The sequence below is a fragment of the Ictidomys tridecemlineatus genome, chromosome 1 (assembly GCF_052094955.1).
Source record: "Ictidomys tridecemlineatus isolate mIctTri1 chromosome 1, mIctTri1.hap1, whole genome shotgun sequence".
Taxonomy (NCBI): domain Eukaryota; kingdom Metazoa; phylum Chordata; class Mammalia; order Rodentia; family Sciuridae; genus Ictidomys; species Ictidomys tridecemlineatus.
The window spans coordinates 73,253,183-73,265,230 of record NC_135477.1 but is presented as its reverse complement, the minus strand read 5'-3'; the positions used below and the strand labels follow the sequence as shown (position 1 = coordinate 73,265,230).

Genomic DNA, 12,048 nt, shown 5'->3' with positions numbered 1-12,048 from the left:
TGTACCTACTGTGGGGAAGATTTTTATTTTAAAAGTTGACTCTTAGCACAGTTTGGGGGATCAAGAACTGGTATCAATACTAGAGTCGGGGGACCTCCCAAAAGGCTGTTGCAATAGCCCCAGCAAGAGCTCACAAGGACAGAGGTCAATCTGTCTGACGATGAAGGAAAGAAAGGGTACCTGCTCCTAGGTACCTGGGGTTGGACCATCTCCAGCACTCGGGGGAGTATGGCGGCATTGATCCTGTGGAAGTGGAGGTGCTGTGGAAAAAACAGGGCTTTGAAGGCCATGGAAGAATACCACAGGTCCCCAAAGCACTAAAGCCACATGACCAAACAGTGAGTCAGACAGCTTGTGACCTTGGTACTTTACTCCATCTTCCCGCCCTGCCAATCTTCAGCTAAAAGAGTCCAGAAGAGGAATTACCTCACAGGGTGTTATGAGATTGAAAACTAATAATGATAAAAGCCTTCCACCATGACTGGCATGGTGCTGCAGCTGGTACTGCGGCTGCTCTTGACCTCTCTTACATCAGATTTGTCTGGACAAGGCACCAGGTGCCAGGCTGGAAAGACCCGACTTCCAGCCACTCAGACAGACACAAGTCATTGACACAGGGCTGACTACAAGCACGAATGGCCCTCTTGAAACCCCTGAACAAAACTCAGCCCCTCTGTAGTGAGGTTGTGGGCACAGTACACAGGCTCTTCAAAGCCCAATCTTCCCACTAGATGGGGCCTTCTTCTTGCATCTCTACCATCCATGTCCATACCTGGGAGCCTGTTTTCAGAGACTTCAAGACAGATAATCTTGAAGCTGTGATCACATTAGCCAGGCACATAGAGTAGATGGCCACTATTTACCCATTCAGAATGACGGGCTCTGTGATGAGTATCTCCTTTAGATTCTCACAAAGCTCTTCCATGTACCACAGTGTGCTGGGTGCCAGGGAGACACAGATGCATCCTCCCATGCCAGTCCCCTGTCTATGACTCTGTCCTCAGAACTATCTTGTCCTTACCCCAAACCCATGCTTGTCAAGTATAAAATTGCAAGTGACTCTGGTTGCTTGGACTGAGCTTGGACAAGCCTCAGAATCTGGAAAGATAACTGGTGGCCTTCATCCATACTCTTGGTTTTCTCAGCAGAGGCAGCTCTGATAGCAAAATGCAATTTTCCTTTAATATCTTTTTGCCTACTCAACTATTCAATCAGGGGAACCATTTCCCGGTTTCCTCAGGGTATATCTGAGAGTATTTTTCAGGAATATCTCATTCTCCCATTAAGGATTTCCCAGTACATTCCAGGGTCACAGAACTTTGGCACAATGAGAAAGCCCTAACTCTTTTAAAATGATAAATAGGTGCATTCTTCCATTCCATGGTTAACTATTCAGGGTGTTCTGTACCAGTCAGGGAGTGAGACCTGTCTGTCTCAGACCCAACTGTCAAGGGTACACACTTCATTAGAGGAAGCAGAGCACATCATTGTAAAATACTGTGATATGCACAGCAAGAGGTATGTGGTCATGACACGAGGGAGGAAGAGATGATTCTATTTGGGGTGGAGATTGATTTGATCATAAAAATTGAGTAGAAGTCCTCTAGGCAAACAGGAGGTGGTATAATGAACAATAGCATCAAAATTTACAAGTAATCTCATTCCATCTATATTGAATCCTATAAGGTACTGTAAATGCACCCATTTTATAGATGGGTAGGTATGTTTCAGAGAGGTTAGGTAACTTGTACAAGATCAGAGTTAGAAACTTGTAATGGAGGGACAACTCTGTAAGTTTTTTTTAAATGACAGATCCTAGACCCAGAGAATTTAAGTCAACTTGCTCCAAGTTAAAGAGACAGACAGAGATTGAAGGTGATGAAATCAGGATCAAATACGGGCATCACATTGAGACTGTAGAGATGGATGAATAATAGAGGACCTTTTATGTTAAATTAAAGAACTTGGACTCTCTCCCATTGCTGATGAAGAGTCTCTGAAGGGTTTTAACTGATGCAGCAATGTCATATCCACTCTCATTTATCCTGCCCAATAAATAAAAACATCAAATCTAGTAATGAAGAAGTATCAATAATTTTAATCTCTAATGTACATGTCTGGGACAAAGATATTCCAGTTTTAAATATTGAGACTACTTACAACTCAGGTGAAAAAAAGACAAACAACCTAATAGAAAAGCAAAGAGAGAAAAAGGAAAAACAAATGGCTAATAAATATACAAAAAGTTTTTTGGCCAATTAAAAAGTTAAATGATTATAATGGTATTGAATACCACTTTTTTTCCATCAGACTGATGAAAGGGGAAAATACTGGTAAAGAGTGAATGCGGGCATGGGCATGGGGGACTTGTACCCCCCACACATTGCTCGAAGAGTGATACATTTATGCAACCACTCTGGAGGGCAATTTGGAAATTTCTTTTAAAATGTAAAATGGGTAGGGATTGTTGGGGTTTCAGCAATCCCAGTTACTAGTGCATCATTAAGCATCTCCATACTAGCACAAGAAGATTCATTGTCACACTGTAACATCTATAAATCAGAAATAATCTAAATGTCCATTGATAGGGAAACGTTAAAAAGCACTGGTTTACTCATAAGAACAAAAACGACACAAAAGCTATTCAGCAGCTTAAGAAAATAGAGCTATTTTAATTAGAGACTAAAGTGGATAGAGTGTTCAATGAAAAATGAGAGCAGAGGAGACATATATAACAAAATTCATGTTAAATATTCTTAAATAGTGCTGAGGATATAACTCGGTTGGTAGGGTGCTTGCCTTGCATGCATAAGACCTGGAGTTCAAACCCCATCACCACCAAAAAAAAAAAAAAAAAAAAAAAAGAAAGAAAGAAAGAAAAGAAAAGAAATTCTTAAATATGTTTATGTGAGCAAAATGTTTGTTAAATTTTATATGAGCTCATATATGTGTATGGAAAGAGTTAAGAAAATGGTTGAAAAATATACTTTGAAAAGAGTAATTGTGTCTCCTGGACTGTTACTGCAGGTTTATAAGTTTCTGGTAATTCTGTGTATGCAGAGTTAGGTCATATTTGTCCTAAGAAACTCAGTCAGTGGATTATCACTGATGTTAAAGGAATTGACATCAAGAGGAATCAGCAAGCATAAATGTAATTAACATAATTTTGAAATAGTGTTTGTATTGGGTTAATAAATACAGTTTCTGGGATTGAGGGAAAAAAGTAAAAAAAAGAAAAAAAAGGAACAGTGGGAGGGAGGAGAGAGAAATGGGAAGTACTGTGGATTGAATTGGAACAAATTATATCCATGCTTGTATAATTATGTCCAAATGAATCCCAATATTATGTGTAACCATTATGCACTAACAAAAACTCAGTGAATCTATAATGAACTAATTTAAAAATTATAAATAAATAGAAGGAAAAAAAAAGAGTAATTGTGGCAGAGGAGACCAAACAGTTATCATGCTCTAGTTTCTATAAGAAGAATATTTTTTCTGTATTACTTATTTGATTAATTTTCATTTTAATAAATGTAGAAGTGGATTCAAACACCACTGACCCATCAGTTCCCATGCAAGGTGCTACAGCTGGTGCTGTGTAGGTACCTAACTAGTAAGCCACAGTACCTATCTTCAAGCCTGGGTTGGGAGAATAGCTTCAATGTTATGTGGGATAGATTCCAGAGGAGCAGGAAATTTGATGGAATTTGGGGCTTGGGGGGAGCTGTTTACACTATTTCAGGAACCAAGGAGAGGAAAACAAGCAGGAGCCGTAAGAACATTGGTTCAATGGTGCACAGGTAAGAGCTCTGAGATCAATTAGGGAAGATGGGAGGAAAGAGGCATTTTGGAAGGCTACAATGCTCAGGGAAGAAGCTGGGCAACAGTCCCAGGAAGCAAGGGGGCTATGCAGGGTCTGTGAGCCTGGAAGCTTGCCTAGAACTTTACAGAGAAACAGTTGGTGTCCATGCAGGAGTGGGTTGACTGAGTGAGGAGGCAGGGGTGTAGGGAGGTATATAGTGTTAGAGGAGATGTAGAGTCTGAGCTGACGTCAGGCAGGAATCTGCCTCAATGGAGGAGAGAGCTCAATCTGAAAGACTCATTGGATTGGAATGGAAAGTAAGTGTGGGAACAGAAACCAGAGGGATTTTTGAGGCTTTGCTTTGAATCAATGGTTCATGTGAACTACCTGAGAGTCAGAAGGAAAGCAGGTGGGCTTTGAGGCTCACTTACATTGCAGAAGCCACAGTCCCTTTCTATGTTGTGCACAAGGCACTTCTGGGCCCTGGGACGGACTAGCCAAGGGCAGCCAGGCAGGCACGTAGCGCTCTGGCTTCCAGCCACCCGACTCACAGTTTTCCGGGAACAGCTGACACAGGCCACTATGTTCCTTTGAATCTGAGAATACATGGCTGTGGAAGCCTAAATTAATTAGGTGATGTTGAAGCCCTGGGGCCCTCCCAAGGCAGCATATAGGGGAGATGTAGCAAGGCCTGGGCAAACTATACCCCTCACCCCAGTGCCGGAATCCAAAGAGGCTCATGAGCTTCATTGGAACTAAGCCTGTACTTAAGTGCTTCCAGGGAGACAAAGAAATAATAAATCAGGAGCAGGCACCCCGCCCACATGCTGCCACCACCACACCAGCCTGCTTCCTCATGAAAACACAGTTATTTCACTTCTCAGGGACCCATGTCTTAGTGCAGTAATAAATGACAAAAATCCCAGAATTGATGTGTCCCTATGTCCTCCTCAGAAATGAGGCCAGGCTGGACTGGTAGCTCGCTCCATTAATGCCACCACAACCTTGCAACCCACTCAAGAGCCCTCCATACACACATAGCAGACCTCACCCAGGCATGGTACAGGATGGCTGTCCTTCCACTGTCTCCCCAAATTCCCATACACCAGGAATCCCCAGTCCCCAATCAGCTCTCCATGGCACTAGTCCAGCAGGAGACAGACTTTGTTCTATCAGGCTGAGACCACAGCTCTGTCCACTGGATAAAAAGAAAAGAATGTTGTCAAGCCCAAATCACCAAACTATCTCTAGCCACATAGAATAATAAAGTTCCTACTAAGATTCAAGCATTTGGGTATCTCTTGTCAAGTAAGTCCTCTCATTCTCAGCTGTCTTGCATCAGAATATCATGGGGACTAGAAGATGGACACTGAAGCTAGACCCCCTGTATTTGAATAAGTCCCCACTGCTTGTGAGTTCTCTGTGGATAAATTATTTCACCTCCGTGTCCTTGACTATAAAACGGTAATACAAATGTTGGTGAGAGCATCAAATGAGTTAATATTTGTAAAATGCTTTTAATGGTGCCTGGTACATCATAAGTACTTCTCTGTGTTTAATAAATTAATTTCTTCCTTTACTGATTCAACTGAAACTTAGTACTACATGTACCCTGCAGTAACAATGGCTATATGTGGTTAAAAAAAAAAAAGCTTCCATTTTTCCCAGGATTGGATGGGAGACTTCCTTTCATCTATAAGTTATGCTTAGATAGAGGAATCTTGGGGAAAAAAACTTACCAAGAGTTCAAGGAAGGGAAGTCACAGGCACAGGAAGACAGTTGGGCCCTTGAAGACTGTATAGTAAGCGACAGCGCTAGGGCCAGCACCATGGACAGCTCCAGACATCCTGAGCAGGGAAAGAGGATTGTTCTCACAGCTGGTCCCAGATCAGGGGATCCTTCTCCCTAAGACCTTTTGCTGAAGAAGGCCATTGCCTACCTCTAACCCCTGTACCCAGTCTTTGGTGCTAATTGAAGAAGGGATGAGGTGATTTCAGATCTGGAATTTGAGGAATGAAGGTTAGTGTCCCTGGGGCCTACTGAAGGAACCTGCCCAGTACCTTCCTTTTCTCCTGGGTCTTCATCTGCTTAAGCCACCAGGTGTGGGTAAAGCAGCTGCAGCATAATAAGACTCAGCATGAGGACCACAAGGCAGGTTCCATAGTCTGGGTTTAAAGCCAGGATCTGTTACATGGATCTTGAGTTAAGATCCAAGTCTTCTATGCCCAGTTTCCTCAACCAGTAAGACAAGGAGGATAGTATTTATACTACACAAGGATTGAGAAAGAACGAAGTAAAACTGAACACACAATGCCTCTGACACAGAACAAGTGCTTAATAAATGAGCCTAATTCTTGCCATATAGGAATGGAGGACTGGAGAGTTAACATGATCCCAGAGACAACTTGGCTTCATGCTCAGAAATAGCTATGAATTATGTGGGCTAGGGACCTGGGAGAAACAGTTTTCACCTTGAAGTTACCAGGAAATTTTCTCTAATATTCCATTGTTTTTTAACCACAAGACAGAAAACTTAAGCCTCAAATTCTTTCCTGCCTCCTGTTTTTAATCACACAGGGCAAGTAACATATGCATAAACAATCACTGCATGTTGGAAGACAGCCCCCTTTAAAAGCCTCAATGGGAGTGTCCAAAGAGCTCAGAAGTCTTAAATAATTAGACCCGGGCAAGTGACAAAAATGTGAAAAGTCAGCTAAGGGTGAGACTAGGATGAGCTGGAGAATTATATGTAATGAATAAAGACTCTCAAATAAAATTTTAAATAATTCTCTTACCCTAAAAGAGCCCTTCTACAACATACATTTCCATTTGATGGCTGCAGTGAGTGGACTCCCACCTAAACCCTTACTAGACGGAGGCCAAGGCTAAGTCCCAGATAGGGATTATGAATCACCCAAGGAAAGTCAAAGCCAGGACTGTCCCCACAATAGGGTTCTTTCCCTCCCTCAGACAAAAGGGAGGTTCTCTGTAGAGCATGTGCCAGCAAGGCCACAAGTAAAGCAGTTTCTCCTCCTTCCCTGGGATGCCTGGGAAGATTCGGCAATAGATGGCAAAGCTGTTGCCTCTCACACTAACACTCTGGTTTCCATTGCCTCATCTCACAGAGAGCTCAGGGACAGAAGCCAACTTCCCAGTTCCCTTTGCACTCTCCACCAGCCCAGACAGAGCCTGAAATCACAATGCCCACCTAACCAGAGGGCCCATCCAGTTAGCCAGGGTGCCTCCATGTCTTATCTACTCTTCACATGTCCCTTAACTGTGACATGAGGATAAAACAGCACATTTTACAATGATAATCGCAATAGCAAGTACTTACATTGCTCTTACTAAGCCAGGAACACTAAGCAGTAGGTAATCCATTGTTCCATTTTACAGAAAAAGTAACCAACAGACAGAGGCAAAATAATTCCTCCTAGGTCCCCTTATCTAGTAAGTGGCAGATCTGGTCATCCTAAGTTGTCTGTCTCTAAAGACCACGTTCTTTGTACTGCATCACGATGCCTCCTGCAAGGTGGGAGTCACAGTGGGAGAAGCTGGATCTAATAAAATGCTAGTTTGCTTTTGAGGCCAGAAGAATGAGGTTGGAGACTCTGGAAGAGAGACAAATTGTAATGTCAACAACACCAATCCCCCAACCTCAGCTGCCTCCGAGCTTCTCTCCTGCCAATCTGCGGAGTGGAACACAGGCTCTACGTGCCATCCAGGGTCAAAGCTCTTCTGGGGAGGCATCAGGCCCAGCATACACTCCTAGACAGCTCAGCCTATCAGCTGAGAATGGGGCACCTCGGCGTGTGCAACTCTCTCTAAAGGTGAGCCTCCCTCGAATCTCTCAAGACACCAAGGCTGCTGGGCCTTGCGTAGTGAGTGGGCGCAGCTCCCAGGCGGGGTTTCTTATAGCTCCAAGAGAGGACGACATAACTGACGAGCCCACCCGGGGCTGGGAAGCGGCTCTGGAGTTGGGGGAAGCCGAATCAGGGTATGTAGAAAAGTGGGCGGAGACTCGCAGGAGCTGAGGGAGGGCTTGGTCTGGTGCGGCGAGGGCCTGGGAGGAGATAAGAGTGGGGAGGGGTGAGGAGAATAGAAGGGAGAAGAGGCGGAGCTGGGGGACCCGCACTGAGATAGCAGAAGGGAGAGTCCAGGCAAGCGGGAGGGAGGAAGGTGCCAAGGCAGTTCGGGAGACTGCGAGGAACAGGGTTGTATTAGCAAACCCTGCCTGGGGGCGATCGACTTTCCCCCCTCAATCCCCACTTGTTTCATAGCCGGGAATTAGCTGCGGTGACATTCTGCCGAAGGGCTGGTCAGTCCAAAGCAGGCCCAGCAGTCTCTGAGCCTCCCCCTCCCTTTCCGCGGGGGTGGAAGGAGCCAGGGGGCGGGGCCAGAGTAAGGGCTTGGGGGTCAGTGCCCAGCGCCCCTCGGGTAGCGGCTCCACGTTCCAGCTGCGAGAACAGATGGACGCAGCACGGCTCACCTCGGGGGCTCCCAGCCCGCTGTGCGCCGAAATCCTTCTGAGGTGGCGATCTCAAGCCCGGGTTGCCCCATCTCCCGTTGGGCTGCGGGGAACTGGCGGCCGCGCCCCTCTTCCCATGAGAAGAGCGGGGGCTGACCCCGTAGGTCCTAGAACTGGAAGAGACAGAGGACCCGTTCCTCTCATGGTGCGCACATCTCTAGGGGTTTGTGCAGGACCATTCTGCACCAAGACCCCTTCCAGGGGCTTCTAGCCCCGGCGCACCGAGGGAGAAGACCCCTGCCCGGCCGCGCCCCGCCCCTGGCCCCCGCCCCGCCGACGTTGCATTAGCATGAGCGACGCAAGTGGCCGGGGCACCACTCGGGGGCCGGGACTCGCCGCGTCACAGCCCCGAGTGGAAAGGAAAAAAAGAGGAGGAGGCGGAGGAGGAGGCAAGAGCCGACGCGAAGGGAGGGGAACGCGGCGGCAGGGCGAGTGAACCGGCGGGCGGCAGAAGCATGCCCCTCGGCCCGTGCGAGCGGCCTCGGCACGGCAGGGAGTGCTTGCTGCGCTCCCCAGGCGTAGCACTCCCAGTCTCTGCCCCAACCCCTCTGCGCACCCGCCTTCGCAGCCGCACCTGAGCCCACTGGCGGCGGGTCTCAGGATCTGCTCAAAGCGGAGGCGGCTTCTTGCCGGACGGAGTCTTTGCATTTCCCTGGACCCGGGGGCATGAGCCCCACAACCACCTGAGGCACAGGGGGCGCTGCGCGGCGAGGACCGCGCCCCCGAAGTCCCGCGCCCTGGTCTCTGCACTGCGGGACGCTGGTGCCCAACTCCGGTGGAGGCGTCCTCGGAGGAGCAGCTAGGTGGGGGCATGGAACCTGAGGCACCGGCCGGCCAGGCCCGGGCAGCGGCCACCAAGCTGTCGGAAGCAGTGGATGCGGCACTGCAAGAGCCCCAGAGGCAGCGGCGCCTGGTGCTGGTCATCGTGTGTGTGGCGCTGTTACTGGACAACATGCTGTACATGGTCATCGTACCCATCGTGCCCGACTACATCGCTCACATGCGCGGGGGCAGCGAGAGCCCCACCCTGACCTCCGAGGTGTGGGAGCCCACCCTGCCGCCGCCCACTCTGGCTAATGCTAGCGCCTACACTGCCAACACCTCGTCCCCGACGGCTGCCGGACCTGCCCGATCGATCTTGCGGCCTCGCTACCCCACGGAAAGTGAAGATGTGAAAATTGGGGTTCTGTTTGCCTCCAAGGCTATACTGCAGTTGCTGGTGAATCCCTTGAGCGGGCCCTTCATTGACCGCATGAGCTACGATGTGCCGCTGCTTATTGGCTTGGGCGTTATGTTTGCCTCCACAGTTATGTTCGCCTTCGCCGAGGACTACGCCACGCTGTTCGCAGCACGCAGCCTGCAGGGCCTGGGTTCAGCCTTCGCCGACACGTCCGGCATTGCCATGATCGCGGACAAGTATCCTGAGGAGCCTGAGCGCAGTCGAGCGCTGGGCGTGGCGCTGGCGTTCATCAGTTTTGGAAGCCTAGTGGCGCCGCCCTTCGGGGGCATCCTCTATGAGTTCGCTGGAAAGCGCGTGCCCTTTCTGGTGCTTGCTGCCGTGTCACTCTTCGACGCGCTGTTGCTGTTGGCGGTGGCCAAGCCCTTCTCTGCAGCTGCACGCGCTCGAGCCAACCTGCCAGTGGGCACGCCCATCCATCGCCTCATGCTGGACCCTTACATCGCTGTGGTAGCCGGCGCGCTGACCACTTGCAACATTCCCCTAGCCTTCCTCGAGCCCACTATCGCCACGTGGATGAAGAACACGATGGCGGCGTCGGAGTGGGAGATGGGAATGGCCTGGTTGCCGGCCTTTGTGCCCCACGTGCTAGGTGTCTACCTCACCGTACGCCTGGCGGCGCGCTATCCACACCTGCAGTGGCTGTATGGTGCGCTGGGGCTGGCAGTGATTGGCGCCAGTTCGTGCATTGTGCCAGCCTGCCGCTCCTTCGCGCCGCTAGTGGTCTCCCTCTGTGGCCTCTGCTTCGGCATTGCACTAGTGGACACCGCGCTGCTGCCCACGTTAGCCTTTCTCGTGGACGTGCGCCACGTCTCAGTCTACGGCAGCGTCTATGCCATCGCTGACATCTCCTATTCCGTGGCCTACGCGCTCGGGCCCATAGTAGCTGGCCATATTGTACACTCGCTTGGTTTTGAGCAGCTCAGCCTTGGCATGGGCCTGGCCAACCTGCTCTATGCGCCCGTCCTGTTGCTCCTGCGTAACGTGGGCTTCCTGACGCGCTCCCGGTCAGAACGGGATGTGCTGCTCGACGAGCCGCCGCAGGGTCTGTACGACGCGGTGCGCCTACGTGAGCGTTCTGTGCCGGGCCCGGATGGCGAGCCTTGCAGCCCGCCTGGCCCTTTTGACCGGTGCGAGGATGACTACAACTACTACTACACACACAGCTAGCAGCCCCGCTCCTCTTCCAAGCCACCCAGCCTACCCCCTTGAGTCAAGGTGCCCTGCGAGCACACTGGCCAACTCGGGCTCAGGGCCCGCCTCCTCCAGCGAGTTCCCCAGCTCCATCCCAGTCTTGTCTTTCCTTATCCTAATCCCCTTTCTGCTACCCATTCCCTATTCCCCTTTCTCTTATCCAATGGGGCCTGGAAGCACCAAGGTATGAGAAGAGATTGCACTCCTGGCAGAGATGGAGGTGTGTGAGCGGCCACCTCAGCGCTCCCTAGCTAGAGCAGAACGTTTGTCTGTACTCCCTTTGGTTTTTCCCAGTGCCAAACTTGACCTCCGGCCAAATTAATAAACCATGTCTGTCCGAGGAGGCCGAGTCTCTTTACTGGTGAGGGTGGGCAGATTGGCACAAAGACGGGGAGAAGGGTGGGTGATCTGGGACTCCAAACCCCAGTTCAGCCCTGAGTTTGGTAGCCGTGTGAGAATCTGTGGTTCTTTTATTACCTGGGAAAGGGAATACAAAGGAAGCAAACCCATCACGGACTTTTCTCCACATACACAGTAGAGCACACATTCATCTCAACCAGAGATAGCCCTTCCTATTCAAGCTCAGCAGATGGCCCTGGGGCACCAGCGGAAGACTGGGTTCCCCACCCAGCCCTTGAAGACACTTCTGGAACAGGCCAGAGCTCCTAGGATCCTAGGCTGGGCTTCCCTTCCTTCCAGTATTCCCATCATCCAGGCTTGCAGAAAGGAGTAGGAATAGAGCTGTTGTGGAGAGAGGGAGGAAAATGGGCCCCATCTTTCATAACATAAATGTGTATGTTAGAGAGGCAGACTGTATCCTACAAGGAGTTGTCAGTTGTCAGCATCTCTGCTATGTCACTGCCGAGCAGGTTTGGGTCCTGAAGGGAAAAGATGGGAGTGTGGGAGCTGGAAGAGAAGTTTCCCATTGTTGAGTCCTGGTACTGGGAGCCCCAGGGTCAAGTGTGCCAGATTCTCCCAGTCACGGAACCCACAACCACTGCTGCAAGTCCTTCCATTCCAGAGAGAAAAGGCAGTTGGGTTAGGGTCATCTATGTGTGTGTGTGTGTGGGGGGGTGTTTGTACTGCTGGTGTGTGCATGTCTGCCTTGGTCTTTGAGTCTGGCAAGGTGGGTGTGAGCAGCGTTTTTCTTTGTGGTGAATCTATATATACTCTTCTGGGAGCATCTATATGGGAAAGGGGTTGTCTGGGAGGAATGTGTGCCTCTTGCCAAATGTCCTAAGCAGCTCAGGTCTGCCATCCAGGGTGGCCCAAATCTGCATTTC

The 12,048-nt window shown here is 49.6% G+C and overlaps 1 protein-coding gene and 1 long non-coding RNA gene across 2 annotated transcripts; one reads left to right on the top strand and one right to left on the bottom strand.

Annotated features, from left to right (window-relative positions):
• Positions 1 to 2,072: 2,072 nt before the first annotated feature.
• Positions 2,073 to 7,137, bottom strand: LOC144376122 (uncharacterized). The gene is made up of 2 exons (XR_013436217.1): positions 5,545 to 7,137; positions 2,073 to 5,003 (listed from the first exon to the last, which is right to left on the bottom strand). It is a non-coding gene; the product is annotated as an uncharacterized LOC144376122 (long non-coding RNA).
• An 808-nt stretch (positions 7,138 to 7,945) lies between these two features.
• On the top strand, positions 7,946 to 11,106 carry Slc18a3 (solute carrier family 18 member A3). Its single transcript, XM_005339065.4, has one exon. It carries the CDS (start codon positions 9,146 to 9,148, stop codon positions 10,739 to 10,741), a length of 1,596 nt encoding a protein of 531 aa, XP_005339122.2. The 5' UTR covers positions 7,946 to 9,145; the 3' UTR covers positions 10,742 to 11,106.
• The last annotated feature ends 942 nt before the right edge of the window (positions 11,107 to 12,048 follow it).